Genomic DNA, 23009 nt, shown 5'->3' on the forward strand with positions numbered 1-23009 from the left:
CGAGCACGTTGAGTAAGAAAAAGCTTAGCCAATGAAAGACCAAATCTCAACATCAATATATTAATTTGTTGACGCAATTATCGAAAGCAAAAGCTTGAAATGGGAGGCATGAATTTCAAAAATATCATCACAGCCCTGGATTTACCCAATAGATTGAGACGTGCAAGTTATCATCTATTAATAAAGATAATATGAAGCTGCACATTTAACTTTTCAAAACCGCTTACTGGGTTTAGTCTATTCACGGTGACGGTCGAAGTGATCAAACCAAACATCGAGGTGGATGAGATTTCAGGTTGACCAACCCTCAACAATCTGCCTTAGCTGAAAAAAATAAATGATCTAAATAAGAAAAGAAGAGCAGTAGCGGGCATTTGGTCTAGTGGTATGATTCTCGCTTAGGGTGCGAGAGGTCCCGAGTTCAATTCTCGGAATGCCCCCCATCTCTCTCCTTTTATCCTGTAACCACCGACCATATCAAGGAAAAGTAAACGAGACAAAATGTTTTTAAAAAAATGGAATTGAATATAAAAGTAACCTCAAAAAATTCTACATGGCTGTGCCTCCTGTGAAAACTGTAGGATTAACGAACGATACAAAGGGAGGACAAGGACAAGGACATGCCATTCAGGATGGCAATCACTAGTTCTCTGGCCAGGGCTACCATTTCTTCCACATTTGTTGCAACACAAAGTATCTTTGGCTTCAGAGTGGCTGCTTTGGTGTATCAAAACAATGTACATTGTGGGCATGGATCGATCTGTTTGATGATTCTTCAAGATGAAAGATTCCAAGGGAAGCTTCTACAGTTCCATTTTTTTCCCCCCCTCAATTATCAGCGTTTCTGTGTCAGCTTCTTGTTCACCTGATTTCTCAGTCTTGTCAGGCTACATCTAAAGAATGGGCAAGAAGATACAAATTCTGACCAAAATTCAAAAGGGATACGAAAATAAAACATGTGGAGTGACAAGATCACAGTGAGCCAGACCCGTGACTACCACTGTTGCTTAAGGGACTTAGAGGACTCCGACAATCCCAGGTGGTGACCATTGAAGTGTCTTTCTCCTCTCTGATCCCTGCATCATTTGCTAACTTTGAAGATGTAACACTCTCCTTGCTGCTTTTTGGTATCAAGTGCCGGTCATCCACTTGACAGGAGGTCGAGGAAACTTGCCTTCCCCTAAACACACCCCATAGATACAACTTCCCATGAAATCCTGCAAAAATCAATTTGTTCAAGAAATGGTCTGATTTTGTGCAACATAGAATTACGCAACCTTAACAAATCATTGAATACAAAAAAAGAAGCTTATTTAAAAAACGAGAGTTTTAGACTCACTCCAGTGTCGAAGTGGCAGTTCAGTAGAAGCAAAAACCAAGAGTTCTGCATTTTCAACCACAGTTTGCATGGCTAGCTCGTGGCTTACCATGTCAAGCACCAGGCGATCAAAAACTTTTTCATCTCTGTACAAACATAACACATATCAAAAAGAACCAAATGGGGAAACAAGATCAGAAAATGGAGTAAATTGTTGAAACTGACACCTCTCATTTTCTGGAAAAAAATAAAGCGCAATATTGTCATCACTTGGCTGTGAGATCTGGAAACTTTTAGGCCACACATCAAACTTAGGAAGCATTGTTGGGCAAAGCAATGCTGGTAACAAACTTGCCTGCTGGCACACTTTTAAGCATGCTTTGCTAGACAAATGAGCTGCAAGTCCATTAACAGAATCAAAGTTTTCATTGCAGATGCTAAAATTTCCTCTGTCAATACGACCAAAAAGACACAGATTAATACCTTGAATTAGATGTGCAATTGAAAGAATTTGAACATCCCCACCCCAGAGGCTCAGACAAACACATACAGAGGCAGAGATGAATGAAGTGCTTACCTCCATATTGGATCAACGACTGGTTGTGCATGGACAAAACAACTGAATTCTGGGACGTTAGATGGATCAAGTTCTGGGGTATTTGATGGACCGATAATAGCTAATTCAGAAACCGTGTCTTTAGCAGGTTCAGCCTCCTCCCTGGTGTTTCCCTGATCTTCATGTACCAATTTCCTCTGTTTTCCAAGCTCCTGATATTTCTCATAAGTCTCACTGCAATGTGATTCAAAATGTAAGGGAAAAGAAAACAAAATTCCCCACCAATAGAGAGAGAGGGGGAGAGGGGGAGAGGGAGAAAGAGAGAGAGAGGTAAATTCTTACCTGAGATTGGTATCAACCATAGGTTGTTCACTTTCAAAACAAATAATTTCCAGCATATTTGATGGTTCACCTGTAGTTATTTCAGAGGCATTGGTTTTAACAAATTCAGCCTCTTCATTGAAGTTGCCTGCATCATCTGATACTGACTGGTCATGCTTTCCAAGTGTCTGATCTTTTTCATGAATCTTACTGCAAGGTGCATCGCAAGGTTGATGCGAGAGGCTATGTTCTGAACTCTGCACTTCTGCTTTAGTCACTAAGCTAGGTTTGCTCTTTTTTTCCTTCAATCTACTTCTACTTTCTGTTGCTTGAGCACTTCTTAAATGTTCACGTCTCTGCACCACGGTCTTAGTCACAGAGCCAGGTATCTCATTTTTATAGCTCAATCTTGTTCTACAATGAGATACTTGCACAATTTTTTTTAACCTCAAACGGTCACTTGTCCTGGCCGGAACAGAACTAGGTGTACTGAGAGGAGATTCTTTTGAAATCCTAGTTGCACAGCCTTCACACATCCAATCCGTCACCACTTCATCGAGCTTTTCTGGCAGTTTATCTAAGCAGTAGCTGAACAAGTGGAGTGAGCCAAAGATTATCAATAACCCATTTACAATAATACATCAAAAAAGGACCTAGCCAACATCATAAAATGAAGTCATTACATTTTTGTTTTACATAAAATTGAGGCTAATAATTTCTCACAACATTTTATATGATTTTATTTGAGTGCAGGAAAGGGATTAATTATAGAATTCCAAAAATGATTGTTATTGTACCAATTTTTCTCTTTTTAAATAATACATGTACAGAAAGGGAATACAAATCAGCTTTTAGTGCCATGGAATATGGTTATTTCCATACATACAAGGCAATAACCATAATCAACAGTACTTTCTGCCAGCATAAAAAATAGGATGGTCAGAGATGGAACTTGCCGGTGCTCAGCAGATGTATGACATTTGGTACAGTAAGTCAGAGCCTCATAGTAGCCTCTGTCACCACACTTCTGACAAACAGTCGCCTATACCAACAAGATGTTCTATATTAGTCCATGATTAAGCATAGGAATATCACTTTAAGAATCAACAGCCCACAACTGAAGAATGCATAGTTTTTGACAGTCCTATAACGAAACCCCCCAGTGCTTCATTATAGTTGGGTTCCATACACAAGACACTTTTATCAACTGAATCTGCTCCAACAACTAAGTCCATCTGTCACAGAATCACACTATCAACAAGTGGCATCCTCAAAGGACAACTCTGATAGCCTGCCAAATTTAGTTCAAGACAAAGTTGCAATTCATAGAAACATCAAAGTATATTTTTGCATTCAGTAACTCCCACATGACTAAGGGCAAAATACCAAGCATCTTCCCAGTTGGCCAACAATTAGGATGTGCATAAAAATTTTCATTATTAACATGAAATATCAACTTCACAGACCCATATTTTGTTTTATTTGCAAATGTCAAAGTTGACTTTCACGAACAAAAACAGTGGAGGAGCCACAGACATTTTCTACCAAGGTCAAAAAACAACAGTTTTATTGTAGAGGGAGGGGGGAAGGGGGAAGGGGGAAGGGGGAAGGGGGGCACAACCACCTCCCCCCTACCCCCCAAAAAAACCAAAGGCCCTAAATAGATCCACCACTGCCAAAAAAGACCTTGGCACTGGGGTCACAAACTATAACTAAATGAAATTCCAATTTTTTTCAAAGAGCACAAAGGGATTTGTACATTCCAGCATGGTAAGTGAGAGAGAGACAAAGAGAAGGAAAACGAGAGACAGTCAGGAAGATAGGGAGGGAGGGAGGAATTTTTTAGTCAGCATTATAATCTGTGTAAGAAGATAAGAAGGTTTCATAATTCCACTTTAGTCGTCATCAGGAATATCAGAAATGAAAGTTAGTATCGCTTTATGAATTTTTCTCTTAGAGCAATAAGCCTTACTTATAGGCTTTAGAACTCTAAAACTCACAAAACCATCAATGGATGAAACCCAACCAATACTGTCCATAAGGCCTCTGGTTCTTGCCCTAGAGCTCCTAAACTTTCCAAAAAGTGGAAGCAAAGGGTGCTTTCAAGCAGCAAGGTTTACACCTATTCGCATTAGTTTATCCAAAGTTCCTTACTGACCAAAATCACTAGTGGAATAACAAATAGTGGGACACACACCTTCGAAAGCTTAGCCCATTTCTTAGGTCTCCAACCACTGCTGCTTCTGCTACGGTGGAGGATGGTGGAGAGAAGGTAGAAACCCAACTGATATAGTAGTCTATTAGGCCTCTGTTTCTTGCCCTGGAGCTCCTAAACTTTCCAAAAAGTGGAAGCAAAACAAAGATTGAAATTCTGATTGTCCAAATTAAAAGAAAATAGAAACTTAAGCAAAGGAAGTTTTATACCAAGGGATTTCCAGCGAAAAATACTTTCTAACTTCTAATTTCTAAATTAGGACTCAAATAACTTCGTAAAAAACTAGTCTGCAAAATCATCATAATATCCTTGGCTTTGTTTTAATAGGCAAATAGAGAGAATATATTTGACAAGCGCTAATCCAAAAATAAAGGGGGTTGCACCCATAGTTCACATGAAGCATACATAGGATGCCAAAAGGCTAGAAAAAATAAATAAATAAATAACAGTAACCTATACAGAAAACAAAATGAAACAAAGAGGGACCATCTACACCAAAACAACCTTCAGACAGAGAAAAAAGAAACAAATTAAAAAAATCTTTACAAGACTCAAATGTGTCTTGCATCTCATCAATGGTCCTACAGCTCCACTCTTGCTAAATAGTCCAAAACAAAACATAGAGAGATCATTCTTGTAACTTCTTTTCTTCCTCACAAAACTCTCATGCTACCCCAATAAAAGCTCTCTAATTGATCTTGCCAAACACCTGAAAGTCTCCAAAAAAAAAAAAAAACTCAAAAGACCAATTGCCATAAATTTCCAGCTGTACTATGATGAAGGATATGGCTGATTGGTTGCTCGTCACTTCTATACAAGCAATACCACTTAGCAAGAGGCTCCCTCTTCTTCTCTACTATCAATATCCCAGGCCATCTTCGATGCACCAATAACAGGTCACATTATTTGTAGGGATCCCTCAAAGACCATTCTTCTTTTTCTAGGAAAGAAACTACAGAAACTGCTTCAAAATAACTAAAAAATTATTTGACAGAAATTTTCATCCTCAGGACTTTTTCACACCAATCTGTCCTCACATCCTCTAGTCACCACCACTTTTTGAATTTGCTAAAAGAAAAGAGTCCAAGATATAAAACTCCCTATCATGGAAATTCTTGAAAAACAAGGAATCCAATGCCCACCATCTCCCATATCCTCCCAATCATTGTGCACTCAGCATCTTTCAAACTTGCAATGGAAAATAATATGGGGAAAGATTCCCTTAAAACAACTCCACTGGACCACAAACCATGCCAAAACCTCACACTTCTACCATCACCTACTTCAAAGTTAGTTCTTACTTGAAACACTACCCATCTTTTCCTAATTGCTTGTCATAGCCCAAATCCATATACTTCCTCCCCCTCACTGAACACCACCATATCTCCTCCTCACTGAATTTGCCCAAAATAACCTGTCTCCAAAAGTTATCCCCACACATATCAAATCTCCAACTCGACATACACAAACATGCCTTGTTGAGTAAAAGATGATTTTTAATCGCTAAGCCACTTTTTTTCTTATCTAAACACACAGTTGATCAATTAACTAAGGTTTCTTGTCCAAAGAACTGTCTTCCCACGTGAAGTCCTGTTAAACCTTTTCCAATCTCATATGTACCAACCTCCCTTGGAATAATGAACATGTAAAGATGGTAGATGCACAATCTCGATAAAGTATTCTTTGAAAGGATTAATCTGCCACCATAGACAAAAACTGGCATTTCCATGACATTAACCTTTTGAAAAGATTCTCCTCCACAACATCCCAAAAGGTAGAACATTTGAAAGGAAGCACCCCATAAAAGACCGAGATAGGTGGATTGTAACTTGCCCACCTTGCAACCTAGCAAAGAATTCACTTTTCTTCAAGTTTATACTCAACCTAAAACAGCTGCAAACCAAAGAAAGAGCTCATCTCAAATAGAACCTTTAATTAGATGAAACATCACCAAAAAGCAGTGTATCATTAGCAAAAAGCAAATGATAACCTCCTCATTCTCTTTCCTTTAACCCCCATTTTAAAATAGAAAATGAAGCCTCCCTCCCCCCCTATTCCAGTAACAAAATAGCTCAGAGCCTCCAGTACTAGAACAACAAATAAGATATAGGATCCTATTGTCTCAACCCAAAAATCAAAAGGAGTGTCATTCACCAAAATAGAGACCCTTACAAATGATATCCAAAAATCTTATCCAGTCAATTCACTTTTGGCCAAACCCCATCATATTGATAGGAAAAAAGAGAAATTCAAATTTACATAATCATAAATTTAATTGTCTATAAAACCTATGTATTGCTTTTTTTTCCGTATCTATAAATTTTATTGCCCATAAAAAAAACAAAAACAAAAACAAAACTTTTACTTGGTAACAATCAAAGGTCTTTCCGATATCCAACTTACAAACTACCCCCACTTCTCAATCTCTTCAATCTAAAATCAATGACTTCACTAGCTATCAATGTAGGATCCAAAATTTTATGGTTTTTGACAGATGCATTTGAAGCCTTTGGCAAAATTTTCCTCACTACTTTCTTCATTCTACTAGCCAAAGCCTATGTGAAATTTTGTATAAGCCCCTAGGCAAAATAATGGACCTAAAATCCTTCGAAACTTTGGTTCCTCCTTTCTTATGACTCAACACTAAGAAGTTAGCATTAAGGCTTGTCTCAAAGTTCCCAAGCTTAAAGAATTCACTCAACATACCTGAAACTTTTCTTTTGATGAAATCCCAACAATTGCCTAGAAGCCAAAGTGAGTCCATCTAGCCTAGGTGCCTTATCCCCACATAAGCCATCTAGAGCACCTTTTATTTACTTTAGAAAATAATAAAGGTCATCTTTAGTTAAGTCAACTTCCTTTTCATGAATAAGGCTCAAAGAACCTATGAGAGGAAGAATGAAAGAAAGGAAAAAAAAAAAAACAGAAAAAGAAAGAAGAAATGAAAAAAAAAAAAAAAATTGAATTCAACAAATTTTCCTCTCATTCTTCTAAAATTTATTCCCCTTCTCTATCAAAAATAAAGAAATTGAAAATATATAAGCCTATAAGGTTTTAAGGATCTTTATTACAGTTCATTTAACTCTATATCTTTCATGTTCATTTACCTCTGTATTTTCCATGATAAACAAAAGAATTTGTGATTCCATTTTATTTTTACCTTCCCCTATTACTTTCCAAGATAAAAACAAACCCAAAGGAGCACATGCCCACAAAACATGAGTGTTGGAAAAATCCATTTGGATTCATGCTATGGATATTTACTAGAGAATGTTGAATCCTTGCCTCATTGACTAATAGAAAGGTTTGGACTGAAGGAAAGCAAATATCAAGGTACCAAACCAGCACTTACCTCCGGGACAAACCACCAACATGTTTTTCTCAAGAAATTGAAGACAAAGGTTTGTAGGATGATCCGTGGTGCCTAGAAGGGGATTTCAATTCTGTTAGATTTCCAGGGGAAAGAAGGAATGAATCTAGATTCACGGCATATATATGACGAGGTTCTCAAATGTTATAGAGGAACTAAGATTGAAGGACCTTTCTCTCTTTGGAGGTCTGTTTATGTGGTGTGAAGGTTTGAACTCTTAAGCAACTCCAAGACTAGACTTCTTTTTAGTCTCTAATGAGTGGGAGGACCATTTTTCCGATCTCTCTCAATTTGTTCTTCCTAGGCTCACTTCTAGCCATTGTCCCATTATTCTTGAGAGTAGAGGGATCAAAAAAGGAAAAAGCCCTTTTAGATTTGAGAACATGTGGCTAAAGACTAAAGGATTCAAAGACCTCGTGAGAAATTGGTGGATTAGGTATATTGTTAATGGTACTAGTCGTCACTGCCTTGCTGAGAAGTTAAAGGCTCTCAAGGACCTTAAAGTATGGAACAAAGAAGTTTCTGGAAATGTCTCTTTAAACAAATCAGAAGCCTTTTCCCGCTCGTACTTTTGGGACACTAAAGAGAGAGAGTTGCTCCTCTTTCTCTTGAGGAGGTAGATGCTAGAAAGGGGGCCTTGGAGGATTACAAGAAGTGGGCTTTATTGGAAGAAACTTCATGGAAACGAAAATCTAGGGAAATCTAGTTAAGTGAGGGTGATAACTCCAAGTTTTTTCACAAGATGGCCAATGCTTGTGCTAGAAGAAACTTGTTAACTAGAGTCAAAGTCAATGGGGTTACTTTGACTGCTAATGAAGAAATTAAGAATGGGGTCTATAGAACTCATCATTCTCTTCTCTTGAAGATGAAGGATTGGAGACCAAGCATAAGAGGTTTATGTTTCGAAGTGTTGGGGGAAGATAGGTCTCAAAGCCTAGAGGTGTCGTTTTTAAAGGAGGAAGTTTTTGAAGCCCTGAGTAGTCTTTGTGGAGATAAAGCTCTAGGCCCAAATGGTTTTACCATGACTTTTTGGCATTTTTGTTTGGATTTTGTCAAGTCAAAGATTATAGCTTTCTTTAGGGAGTTCTTCCTTCATGGCACCTTTCAAAGAAGCCTAAATTACACTTTCCTGGTATTGATCCCAAGAAAAATGGGGAGCTAAAGATTTGAAAGAGTTTAGACCAATAAATTTGGTAAGGGGCTTGTACAAGTTGCTTTCCAAAGTCTTGGCAAACAGGCTTAAGACAATACTAGGAGAGGTGGTTTCAGATACTCAACATGCTTGTATTCAAGGTAAACAAATTTTGAATGCAATGTTCATTGCTAGTGAGGCCATTGATTCTAGGTTAAAGGGCGACATTCCCAATCTCCTTTTAAACATGGATATTGAGAAGGTTTGTGATCATGTCAATTGGGATTTCCTACTAACAATCATGACTAAAATGGGGTTTGGGCAAAGGTGGATAAGTCAGATAAAATGGTGCATTTCCACAACAAGCCTTTCTGTCTCCATCAACAGAACCCCTTCGAGATTTTCCCATAGCTCTAGGGGCTTGAGGCAAGGTGACCCGTTATCCCCTTATCTATTCATTTTGGCCATGCAGGCTCTTAACCAATTGTTGTTCAAAGCCATAAGTGGTAGCCACATCTCTTGGTTTAAGGTGGGTTAAAGCAGTGGAAAGGGGATGGACATGTCCTATCTTTTGTTCACCAACAACACCCTAATCTTCTGCAAGGCTAATGGTGATCAATTGAGATATCTAAGTTGGGGTGTTAATGTGGTTTGAGTTGATCTCTATGTTAAAAGCGAATATGGAGAAAAACGAGGCCATTCATGTTAGGAGGGTTACGATAGTGGAGGATGTTGATTCAATGTTAGTGTGTAGAGTTGGGAAGCTTCCCACCTCCTACTTGGGTCTTCCTTTAGGTGCCTCTTTTAAATCTTCCAGGGTGTGGGATGTAGTGAAAGAGAGATTTAGAAAAACATTAACAATGTGAAAGAGGCAATACCTTTCCAAGCGTGAGAGGCTTACTTTGGTAAAGAGAACCTTCTCAAGCCTCCCGATTTGTTTCATGTCTCTATTTATTATTCCTAGAAAGGTGAGTTCGAGACTCGAAAATATCCAAAAGGATTTTTTATGGGGCAGTAGAACCTTAGAGAAAAAGCCTCATTTGGTGAATGGGAATTTAGTTCGTGTAAATAAGGAAGAGGGAGGCCTTGGAATTTGTAGGCTTTTTGCCTTAAACAAAGCCTTACTCAAAAAGTGGAGTTGGAGATTTGTTGATGAGAGGGGAGCCCCTATGGAAGTAAATCATTATTAGGAAGTTTGGAGAAGAGGAAGGAGGGTGGTGTTCGAGAGGAGTGAGAGGAGGTTATGGTGTAGGGGTGTGGAAAGTCATCAGAAATGAATGGGAGGGTATAAGAAGCAAATCTCGCTTTATAGTTGGGAACATGAGAAAGGTTAAGTTCTGAAAAGACTTGTGATGCGAAGACCAAACTTTGAAAGAAGCTTTCCATAACTTATTTTTGTTGCCAATAAACAAATACAATTGGATATTAGAGGCTTGGGAGTAAGGTGGGGATTCAAGTAGCTAGAGCCCTCACTTTTCAAGACATCTTAACAATTGGGAGATGGGAGAAGTGGAAAATTTGTTTCACAAGCTACAACTGTTGGTTGTTAGAAAGGAAGTGGAGGACATTTTGAGCTAGAAAGAAAGCAAGAACAGAAAATTTTCAGTTAGATATCTTTATTACTCCTACACTAGGGCTTCTAGAGATCCTTTTCCATTTAGTATTATTTGGAGGTCATGGGCTCCAGTGAGGGTCAGTTTTTTTGCCTGGGAGGCGTCTTGGAGCAGACTTTTAACTCTTGATCAACTGAAAAGGAGGGTTGGAATATCCCGAATAGGTGTTACTTATGCAAAACAGAGGAGGAAACTATAGATCACTTACTCCTATTTTGTGACAAGGCTAGAATGTTGTGGAACTTGATTTACTTCCTTTTTGGTGTGGAGTGGGTCATGCATTCCTCAATTAGAAGAAATCTGTTAGGTTGGCATAGCTCTTTCGTGGGTAAAAAATGGGAGAAAGCGTGGAGGACTGCCCCTTTATGCTTATTGTGGACTATTTGGAATGAAAGGATTAGAAGAGCTTTCAATGACGTCAAGCGATTCAACCAAGCAATTAAATCTATTTTCATATATACTTTTGTGAATTGGGCTAAGGAGTATAAATAGGATCACACGTTATCTTTGATTGATTTTGTAGATTGGTTGTTTGTTAGGTAAGAGGATGACTTTTCTTTTTTTTTTTTTGTCCCCTTACTACCTAGCTTTTTTTGGGCTTTTATTATCTACTTCGTGTGTACTTGTTTTGTCGTCTTTTAGGCACTTTTAATGCAAGCCCTTTTATTACCTATCAAAAAAAAAAATTGACAAGCAACAATCAAAAAAGGGAATCTTTGTTGTACTTATATACTCCTATTTTGCTTTAGATGTTTACTTTTTTTTTCTTTATTAAAAATAAGGATAAAAGATAAAAGAGAGATTTTTTTTTCCAATGATATATTATTTTTTGCTTTTAATTTTTTTTTTTTTTTTCTTTATCAAGTCATATTGAGGTGCCATTCAAGATCATTTTTCAACAAGTCCTTGTATCATAAAATTTTGGATATGAAGGGTCAAACACCTAAAAACACACCTGCACCTGACACACGTACCTGAACTTGACACCCTTACTTGAACCCATTTAACACATAAGCATCATATGCCTTAGGAAAAGTTTTACAAAACAACTATGAGACTAACTGTATTTGTTCTATAGAATCCTATGCTGTCCAGTTAAATATAGGAAAAAAGATGATGAGTGTGACAGCAATGGAATGTTGGGATGGATAAGGGGTGATACAAGAAAGGAAAAAAATGGAGATGATCATATTGAAAGTGAAAGAAAATTTATTAAGATGGTTTAACCATGTGCAACAAAACCAATAGCTGCACTACAGACAAGGAATGACAATTCAAATTGAAGGAGCTGCTAGAACAAGGTAATGAACAGAAAAGATGTGGAATGCAGTAGTAAGAAAAGAAATACTGGCATATAATTTAATATCAAGCAAAGCTATAGATACGAAAAATAGTAACCAGGATCAGATACTGACTACAAATACACCATCCCAGGATTTAAGAAGCCAGACACAACAAGTTAAGAGTAAGAAAAAAGGAATTTGTTATTTGTACATGCATAAGTACATATGCATACATACATGCATATATGTATATATCTAGATAGATAGGTAGATAGATAGATAGATAGATATAAATTTTTCATACAAAATGCTCATTTTGCAGTATCACAGGAACAAGTCATGATTTTCGAATTCAATCTGTTAACTATCAAGACACATAGATCTGCATCCTTACATCTGGTTAAAATCTATCAATCAAGAATGTAGTCAGACCAGATCCAGATTATGATCTGGTCCATTGTGAAGCATATCACAATCTCATGGTAACATAGTAGAAGTGTCAGTTTGAAGAACTCAACATTCTTGCAACAATATACCTGCAATATACAATCACTGAGAGAGGGATCAGGAAGTAATGATTTCAGAACAAGGTTGTTATGACTTATGATTAGTTTGAGAATCCACGGCTACACACCCACCCTCATAACATAGTTGAAGGGATGAACATGATCCTTTTTTTTTATTGGAACATGATCCTAATACAAGACTCCTACATTTCATTTTCTTTACCTGTGTATAAGACTCTATCACAACAATGGGGTATGGCCTACTTCTATACCTTCATAAAATTGATAAGAAGAATAATACTTGTAAGCTCGTATCGCCATTGATCCTTTTCCAAACCCAACTGTGATTTGATCCAAAACATATAAGAACTTTCAATTGAACAATATTCTTGTATATGCCATCATTGGATCAGTTAAATTGCCAAATCCAAGAATGTGCAAATGTTGCATCATGAAATTATGCCACGCTGATAATGTGACACTCGAGAATAAGAAAAAGAAAATCAACCATCATTGTGATGATTTCTGCATAGAGGCCAATCAATGGAAGCACAAAAGACACTATCCTAATACTTACCACATGCCTACAATGTCTTCAGAATATAAACTATTGCCTACTCATCAACCTTACTTATGCATCCCTATGCCAGCACATGCTTTGCAGGACTCTATGACAAAATCACAATTGGCAATTGGTATTTTGAGTTGCCTCCACCACTAACTAAAATGCTCCAAAATGCTTCACTGAACTCTTTTTTTCTCCCCTTGAGCCAACACAGGCGAACATTCCCTTGTGTAAGGTGCGTAGTTAGGATGTTAAACTCGAACATCTAATTAATATAGAATGGTTACGTTGCAAAAAGCCACTTTATTCCATCAAACGAAACCCTATTGGACAAAAAAATCACCAATCCAGAAGCTTAAGCAAGCACAAATATTTTAGTCCATCAACCGTCTCCCTTGTTTGGCCAGTAAGAAAACCGAGTAAAAATGAAAAATACAGTTTATATTCTTCTTTACAAGCTACTATTTTTTTGCATCCCGGTTTCCTAAACTTAAAATATACATCAAATGACGACTTAAATCCTCAATGTGTTTCTGCATTCTCTCATCAACCAAACAGAACATGACATCAAAAAACCACAACCACACACGATCCCCAGTCCGTACATTTCCACTAATTACTGAATAACAAATGTAATAATTAACAGTAATCTACCGAATAAGCATTCAAACCGACCATAAAAATAATAAATAAAATAAAAATAAAATAAAAAATAAAAAAATAAAAAACGAAATATTCCCACAAGAATCCGTACCATGATTAATGAAGATTCATGGACCACCAACAAGAAATTCACCGAATGCTGAACCTTTCCCGAAATAAAAGGAGCAAGAAAGTGAAGTTATTAGGGTTTTGAGAAAAACCCTTCAAAAACCAGCACACATCAAATAACCATTAATTACAACCCCTTATAAGGAATGTAAAAAGGAATGAGCAAAGGCAAAGAAAGTAATATGAAAAAGCCCTAGTTCATCTGTCACTTTCTCGAGAAAACCGCTGGAAAACAAGGAGCGCGGGCTTCCGTTAAATCGTAGATACCCAATCAAAATATACAAAATTATTTGCGTCAGCCGAGGGTCGGGTCACACCCATACAAGCATCAGCTAAGGCGCGTGTGAACGAGGGCGTTGGCTTCCTGAGTATTCTAAAGTGAAGTTGGGAACACCCGCCACTCTGCCCCCATTTTAAACGGCACGTGGAAACCTACAGCCCGGCGCGTGGAAGTTAAAAGATCCCAGTCTCTTTTTCATGGAAAAAATATTTATGGTATGTTTTTGTTTCCAAATCTGGTTTAATAACCTCGATTTATCAAGGGAGAATTATGTTTTGGGGGTAGATGGGCCCCAAATTAACAAAAGGTCCATGTAACTTTTCAAATTGAGGCCAAGACCCAATGAAAGTATGAAAATTGAGTTGAAGGATATCATCCTTCAGTATTTCCAAAAATGCCCTTTGTTAATTTTGAGAAAAAAAATTAATATTTTTGAAAAATACTTTTATTTAATTTAATATTTTTTATTTAATTTAATATTTTTTAAAATTACTTTTATGTAATTTAATATTTTTTAAAATACTTTTATTTAATTTAATATTTTTAAAAAATAAATTTATTTAATTTAATATTTAAAAAAATATTTAATTTAATATTTTTTAAATACTTTAATTTAATTTAATATTTTTGAAAAAAAAATTAATTTAATATTTTTGAAAAAAAAAATTATTTAATTTAATATTTTTGAAAACTACTTTTATTTAATTTAGTATTTTTGAAAAAAAAATTATTGAAAAAAAATTATTTAACTTAATTTTATAAAATATTTTATATGTGTTCTTAAAGGGTATATTTGTCCGTTACTATTTCATATCCTTCAACTCAATTTGAAAAGTTATATAGACCTTTTGTTAATTTGAGGGCCCATCTACCCCCAAAAGATAATTCTCCCATTTATCAATATGTAATATAATTTCCTACTTGTAAAAATATTTATGGTATGTTTTCGTTTCTAGAATTGATTTAATGACTTCAATTTAACAATACATAATATAATTTTTAGCAAAATTACTTTGAAAAATGAAGAGATAAAAAGAAAGGGTTTTTTAATGGGAAACTTGTGTTTTGATGGGGCTATTTGGGAAATATATGGTTTTCGAACCTAACTTTATGAAATGTGAAAATCAGCTTTTAATGTGGAAAGTTATATATTTTTCATGCACTATGAGTCAACTGCATATTTTGTGTCGAGATTGCCCCCGGGTCTAGTGATTTTCCAAAATTATCCTCTTTTTTTTTCCTTCTGTACCCATCATCCGTTTCTCCCTCCATTCCCAATGAAACCGGCCAGCACTTTGCCGATGTCATCATTGGTCGCCACTCACACCTCTCTCCGGTTAGCAATCTCCCCCTTCCTCCCTTTCCTTTCCCTCTTTCTCTCTCTTTCCTTGCCTTTCGAAATCACCAAGGGAAAGAAAGAGGGAAGGGAAATGGAGAAAGGGGGAGGTTGTCGGGTGGAGAAAGCTATGAGCGACGACCAGTGATGAAGCCGACAAAGTACTGACCGGAGGTGACAACAGGCGCTGGTGATGGTGGATAACCAGGGTCGGAGGGAAGAAGGCGTGGTTGAGTTCCACCATTAACCTCTACCCAGAAGTGAGCTCGCCCTCGTCGGCCTCCCTCCCGCCCCTCCTCAACGTCTCTCCCTACGCTGGTGCTTCTGCCGCTGCCGTCAATGATCGCGAGAGTTGCTCCTACGATGGTTGCAACAACAGCAATGCGCGTGATCAGCAGGTGCCCTAATTCTCCACTATCGTTGTCGCCACAACTACCAACGACCCACTACTCTTGTTGCCTTTCATCGGCGGCAAAATCGGGCGGCACTTCATCGGCTTCATCACTGACCGTCACTCACAACTCTTTCCGACCAGCAACCTCTCCCTGTCTCCCTTTCCCTTCCATTTTTCTCTCTCTTGGTGATGTCGAAAGGGAAGAAAAGAGAGAGAAAGAAGGAAGGGAAATGAAGAGAGAGGGAGATTGCCGACTAGAGAGAGGTGTGAGTGGTGGCTGGTGATGACGTTGTCAAAGTGTCGGTCGGTTTCATTAGGGAGTGAGGGAGGGAGAGGCGGATAGTGGGTAAGGGAGGAAAAAAAAACAAAAAGGATAATTTTGGAAAATCACTAGACCCGGGGGCAATCTCAACACAAAATATGTAGTCAGCTTAGAGTGCATGAAAAATATATAACTTTCCACATTAAAAGCTGGTTTTCAAATTTCATAAAGTTGGGTTTTGAAAACCATATATTTTCCAAATTGCCCCATCAAAACACAAGTTTCCTTTTTTTAATTGCCTTAAACTCCCAATTTTTTTAAAAGTTTAAGTTTATTTTTTAAGATTTGAATTTACAATATATATCATATTTGTTAATAAAAAGCATTTATGAAAGGAAAATATCAAATCATATATATATATATATTTAAGTATGTCCAGCTTCATTGGAGTTAGGCGGACTTTTTCATTGCACAAAGGATGTCCGAACAGATGGTTCAGACACATCCGTCAGAAGCTTAAGTCTCAAATCATTGAGGATAGCTCTAACTATTTTTTGTGGTAGAAAATGAGTGTGTATCTTGTTCGTGCTTCTTGAGGGGTTTATATAGAGTTAATGGCATCGTTATTATAGCATTGATTATGCACTCTTGCCTTTCTTGTAATGATGATTGTCATTAAGGTAGAAATCAAGCCTTGATAAGACAGTCAACGTCGTCACAATTGCGTAGACTGGGCAATCATATCAACTAAGGGTTGTTGACTGGTGTCATTTGTTGACTGTCATGCCAAAATCTTGGACCATGTAACTGACTGTCCATTTAGTTTGCCAATTGCTGGGATTGTGTGTAACAATTGATTAACATTGACTTTTAGGTGTAAATGGTGTCTAGCCCGTCGCTCAGACATCAGACATTTAGTCTGTCGCTCAAACATCAAGCGTCTAGCCCATCGCTCAAATATCAGGCATCTAGCCCATTGCCCAAACATCAGGTGTCTAGATCGTTGCTCAAACATCAGGCGTCTAGTCCGTTGCTCAGACATCAGACATGGTTAACCACGTATGTAAAAAATCCTAAGGATTTGATTGGATTGATTTGCCCATCTGAAAAGTCTAGCCGGCTTGGTTTGTCTATTTCATCTAGCATTGTGGAATAAGGAAAAGTTCTCACTTCTGGTGTTAGACAGAGTGATGGAGTGATCCCAAACGGGTCATACGTTTGCCCTAATCAGCTAAAGGGTCTTGAGTCTGGAAATGACACGTGGAGGGAAGCCCCCACAATATATATATATATATATATATATATATATATATATATTCGTGATTTTAAAATGTATATGTTTTTGTACTACTCACAAACTAGTTTTATATTTTAATATTTCATTTTTAAAATTGTTATAAGTTGTAGGATAACGAAGAGAGATTAAAACATTGGTGACAAGAGAGTAAATATATCAATAAAACAATATTATTGAAACAAACCACAATCCAACCTTACTTAAGTTAATATATTAATTTCGCCCAAAATCTTAAATCTAAAATTTTAGAGAAGCCTAAAAATGTCTACACAATTTCTACACTAGGATAAAAGACAAGAAAGAGTGTGGAACCATTTAGAGAGTTTCTAAAGGTTTTTTTGTAAATAATTATAAAAAGTTTTGTATAGAGTATTTTAAAGAATTCTTAATTTGTAAAGAATTCTCCAAAGTTCAAAGTTCCTAAGGTATCTATAAATAAGTGAGAATTTGATTTGGCCAAGACATCAAGCATGTGAGATCAAGCATTGTAAGCATTCCTTGTGCAATACAAGTTTTTTTTTTAAAAAAAAAGTGTTGTATTCGGTCTTAAACCTAACTTCCAAGTCATGTATCTATCTAAGTGGGTGGATGAGAAATATTCACTTAATAACATCAAGAGTTTTGAGTTGTCCAAATATGGTTATTTAAGTGCCACGCATGAACTTAGAAAGAGTCTAAGGTAATGTTTGTTTTTTTGACTTAATTCTAAATAGAGAACTTATACTTAGGAAGAGCCTATGACAATAAATTGTAAATATAACACATTTTCAAAAATTTTGATTGTTATAATGTTTTGTTAAAAAAAAATTCTGTTTATTCAAAATTTTAAGATGATATTGTTGTCTTTTTATATGCAAGTTTGACATTCACACACAACTTGTTTAATTTTTTAGTTTCTTACTCAATCAATTATTCTCTTTATTTAATTTTTTTCAAAAAATATATAAGTTTCATTGATTAAAAGGATGAAAATGATGAAAAGACCCCCAATTTGTAAAACCAATCTCTCTCATTTTTAACTTGAAGTGTAACTCATTTTTTAACATAAATACCCATCAACACTTCTATTGTTTACATGTGTGTGTGTGTGTGTATTTTTTTTTTAAAAAAAAAATTATTTTTGTAAGAAAAAAGTGAAAGTATTTTTGTTTAAAATTGGTATTTTTTTAGGATAAAAGAAAATGGAAGCTTAGTTTTAGAAAGTGAGGATGATTTGATCCCTTTTAATCAAATTACCCAAAAATACATAAACAATAACAAAATTTGAAATGAAAAAAGAAAATTTTGAAATTAACTTTTACCTGCTTTGATATCGCTTATAAGCTCTTATCTTAATATATGAAACTATTTAGAAGAGAGTGAATAAGTAAACCAAGTAAGATAACTCCAAGCTATAATTTGTAATTAGAATTTTTATTTTTTTCTTTTTCATAATAATATCAATTATGAATTAAGGTTTGTAATCCTATCCTATACACAAGAAAATTCAATCATATAATTAACATAATTTTTTTTTCATAATTAGATCAATTATTAGTTAATGTAATGTCTCACATCGGATATGGGAGAAAGTTTATGACACTATATATGTAGAGACTCATCTTAATCAAATAGACGTGTTTTAAAACTATGAGGGTCTCTTTGAGTCTAAAGCAAACAATATTTACACGATTAGGTGTGAATCATTACAAATGGTATTAGAGCTAATCTCTGACCCCGTGTGGGAGTTTGTTTGGCCCATAAGGGGTGTTTGTTTATATGACCCTACAATCCCATGAGACACAACGAGGGCCTTATGTTTGCATGGTGCGGGGGCACGGGGGTGTGTTTGTGATGTCCCACATCAAATAAGGGAAAACATTCCTAGTGCTATATATATATGTAGAGACTCTTGCGTTTTAAAGCCGTAAAGGTCATTTCAAGTTTAGAGCAAACAATATCTAGACAAATCCTTAAATGGTTTTGAGAGTTTGATTTTGTCAAAATAATGACAATATATTTAAATTAAGTGCATGTTTCCATTGATAATAAATTAGTATTAGATATTAAATCATTATTAATGGAATTTTTATAAATTTAAAAAAATATTTTTTTTTCAAAAACTTTTCATCAAAATTGTTCAACACTGTTTATGTTTGAAATGTTGCACTATTTACTTCTTGTTTTTTCCTTTCCTGTATTTTCACAATGTGACTTTAATACTCATAAAGTTATTATTTTAACCAAAATTTTAAACCCATACTTACCTCATCCTATCTTTCATGCTTGAGAAGCTTGAAGTCAATCATGACCACTGATACCTAAAAAAGTAAATTGTATTGGACTAAGTTCATAATTGAAATAAGATTACCAACATATTCTAAACACACCAACAATTTCTTTTAGAGTGTTAAAAACATGAAGGAGAGTGTATTTTTTCACAAAATCAATAGGTTTTGTAAACTGGGTATAATAAGAGTAATTTTAGAATAAACCTCGTGACACTTAGCAAGCATATGTGATCTTGTGCAACCGGCTAATAAAAGCTAAAATCTAGACCCTTGTTTTGTTACTTCTTAGTCCTTAGTACTTGCACCTTAAAACATTGTGAAGAGATAATAGGTTATTGTTATCTAGTTATGAAATTAGTTACACATTGTTTACTTGTTAGTTACACATTGTTAGAAGTAGTTAGATACAGGGAGGGTTATTTAAGTTGTAAACTTTGTTTTCTCATCAATAAGAAATACCCATTTTATCAATTCTAATATGGTATCAGTCATTCTAAATGGTTGGAGAGAATTCATTTTCTTCTTCGTTGAAAAACTCTCCTTCCATGGAGAAATTTGTTCTAGTTGTATTATCACACTCATTGTTAATAAAATTAGATGATAACAATTTTCTTCTCTGGAAACAACAAGTTGGAGTTGCAATACAAGGTCACAAACTGCAAAAATTTATTCTAGAAAGTGAAAATCCACCAAAAAGGTTTCTTACAGCTAGAGATCATGGTCAAGGGAAGATAAATCCAGAGTATCTTAATTGGGAACAACAAGATCAACTGCTCTTTTCATGGTTACTTTCTTCAATGACAGAAGTGATGCTCACACGAATGGTTGGGTGTGAAACTTCACATCATATTTGGAAAACTCTTGAGGTGTTCTTTGCCTCACAAACCAAAGCTAAGATATCTCAGTTCAAGACTAGGCTCCATAACACAAAGAAGGACAATCTATCAGTAAATGATTATCTATTAAATATTGAATCCCTAATTGATCGGTTAACTTTTGTTAGATATGTTGTTACAACCAAAGATCATATAGATGCAATCTTTGATGGATTGTCTTCTGAGTACAATACATTTGTTGTTTTGGTGAATTCAAGAAATGATCTGTATACAGTCACAAAGATTGAATCATTGTTGTTAGCACAAGAAAGTAGGATTGAAAAAAATTCTAAGGAGCTTGATTCAACAAATCAAGTGAATATAATGAAGATTTCTAACAATCAACATTCCCATAAAAAGTTTAATGGAGAACAAGGTGATTTTCAACGTAATTTTACTGGACAAGGTAATTACAGATCTCAAAATTTCAATCATACTTTTGGCAGACAAAATCAAGGAAATGGAAGAAGTGGTAGGCAACAATGGAAGCCACAATGCCAGTTGTGTGGTAAAATCGGGCATATAGTTGAAAAATGCTACCACATGTTTGATCCAACCTTCATTCCAATTCAATTTCAGCAGAATGCAACTCCACAAATGTATACCTAAATGGCTGCCATGGTGGCTACTCCTAATGTTGTGACAGATAATAGTTGGTATCCTAACTCTGGTGCAACCAACCACTGCACACCAGATCCAAATAATCTCATTATTTGAGACATATATACAGGAAATGATCAAATTCATATGAGACATGGTACTGGTCTTGCAATTCAACACATCGGTCAATCAATTTTTCCTTCTCAATTTTCATCTAAACTTCTAGCTCTAAAACAACTTCTTCATGTCCCATCCATTTCGAAAAATCTTTTGAGTGTCTCTAAATTTGCTCATGATAATAATGTGTTCTTTGAGTTCCATTCTAATCATTATTTCATTAAAGACCAGGTCACAAGAACTGTCCTACTATAGGGTAAAGTAGCTAATGGACTGTATGTTTTTGATAGCTCAAGCATTAAACTCAAGTCCCAGTCACTCAAGTCCTCGTCAGCTTATCATGTTTCATGCTTTCCTATAAATCAAAAATGTATGTTTGTACAAGTTGCAACAACAACCTCTAATATTTTAACTGATCCTATTTTTCAACGTTGGGGCATAATAGGTTAGGTCATCCTAATGCTAAAGTGATTCAAAAAGTCTTATCTCTTTATAATATTCTAACCATCAATAAAGACTTGCCTGATTTTTGTAATGCTTGTTGTCTAGGAATGCATCATAAATTTCCTTTTCTCAATTCTACTACCGAGTACACTAAACCTCTAGAACTCATACATTCAGACATGTGGGGACCTTCCCCTGTTTTGTCTTATAATGGTTATAAATATTATGTTTGCTTTATTGATTCCTTCTCTCGTTTCACTTGGGTTTACCTACTCAAAAATAAATTTGATGCCCTGCAAACATTTATTAACTTCATAACTCAAGTAGAGTTACAAATCGGTTGTTCTATCAAGAAAATCCAAACTAATTGGGGTGGTGAGTACCAAGCTTTTACAAATTATCTTGAGTCTAATGGCATAATTTACCGAGTTGCTTGTCCTAGAACCCATGAACAAAATGGTCTTGTTGAACACAAACATAGGTATATCATTAAAACAACCTTGACACTCTTAGCTCATGCCTCTTTACCTCTATGATATTGGGATGAAGCTGTTAAAACATCAGTTTTTCTTATCAACAGGTTGCCTTCCTTAGTACTTTCTGGTCAAATTCCTTTCCAAGTTCTGTTTAAACAACAACCAAATTATTTCATGCTGAAAGTGTTTGGTTGCTCCTGTTTTCTAAACCTTAGACCCTACAACAATCCTAAGTTCCAATTTCGGTATGTGGAATGTACTTTCTTAGGCTATAGTATCAAACATAAAGGTTTCAAGTGTTTAGATCCTCAAGGTTGTATCTACACATCTAGAGATGTTCAATTCAATGAGAAATCATTTCCTTTTGCCAAAACCAAGTCCATTACTTCTCCTTCCTCTATTCCTATTCCAACACCTACTTCCCATTATGCTTTTATTTCTATTCATTCCTCAATTCTGTCTGTACCCTCACCTTTCACTTCTTCTATTACAAACATAGTTACTGACCAATCCAATTTTGATCAAACCAATGCTAAGCCTGTTTCAGATGTATCTAGAAATGTTCATTCCATGAGAACCAGATCTAAAGTTGGAATATTCAAACCTAAAGTCTTTATGGCTTTTAAAGAACCAACTTCCATTCAAGAAGCTTTACAACAAGATCATTGGAAAGCTGTTATGGCTAAGGAGTATTCATCACTTGTTAAGAACAAGACTTGGTCACTAGTACCTTTACCACCTAAAAAGAAAGCAATTGGTTGTAAATGGGTGTTTAAAGTAAAAGAAAATCCAAATGGCAGTATACTGAAGCATAAGGCATGATTGGTAGAAAAGGGGTTTCTCCAACTTGCAGGTTTTGATTTTACTAAGACTTTTAGTCCTGTACTGAAGCCTACTACAATAAGAATTGTTTTAATAATTGCTTTATTAAAGGGTTGGTATGTAAGATAGTTGGATGTGAATAATGCATTTTTAAATGGAGATTTATAGAAGGAAGTGTATATGTAA

The 23009-nt window shown here is 35.7% G+C and overlaps 1 protein-coding gene and 1 non-coding gene across 5 annotated transcripts; one reads left to right on the forward strand and one right to left on the reverse strand.

Annotated features, from left to right (window-relative positions):
• The first annotated feature begins 368 nt into the window (after positions 1 to 368).
• On the forward strand, positions 369 to 440 carry TRNAP-AGG. The gene has a single exon. It is a non-coding gene; the product is annotated as a tRNA-Pro (tRNA).
• A 62-nt stretch (positions 441 to 502) lies between these two features.
• LOC117906871 lies at positions 503 to 14038 on the reverse strand. Of its 4 annotated transcripts, XM_034820128.1 has the most exons (9): positions 13634 to 14038; positions 4393 to 4524; positions 3152 to 3237; positions 2217 to 2783; positions 1896 to 2108; positions 1546 to 1767; positions 1340 to 1464; positions 989 to 1217; positions 505 to 865 (listed from the first exon to the last, which is right to left on the reverse strand). In XM_034820128.1, exons 1-9 carry the CDS (start codon positions 13634 to 13636, stop codon positions 862 to 864), a joined length of 1581 nt encoding a protein of 526 aa, XP_034676019.1. In that variant the 5' UTR covers positions 13637 to 14038; the 3' UTR covers positions 505 to 861. The 4 variants fall into 4 exon arrangements, with proteins under 4 accessions (XP_034676018.1, XP_034676020.1, XP_034676019.1 ...); XM_034820127.1 differs by having other exon boundaries at positions 503 to 1217; positions 13634 to 14037; XM_034820129.1 differs by lacking the exon at positions 4393 to 4524 and having other exon boundaries at positions 503 to 1217; positions 13634 to 14036.
• Between the last annotated feature and the right edge of the window lie 8971 nt (positions 14039 to 23009).

The sequence above is a fragment of the Vitis riparia genome, chromosome 18 (genome assembly GCF_004353265.1).
Source record: "Vitis riparia cultivar Riparia Gloire de Montpellier isolate 1030 chromosome 18, EGFV_Vit.rip_1.0, whole genome shotgun sequence".
Classification (NCBI taxonomy): Eukaryota; Viridiplantae; Streptophyta; class Magnoliopsida; order Vitales; family Vitaceae; genus Vitis; species Vitis riparia.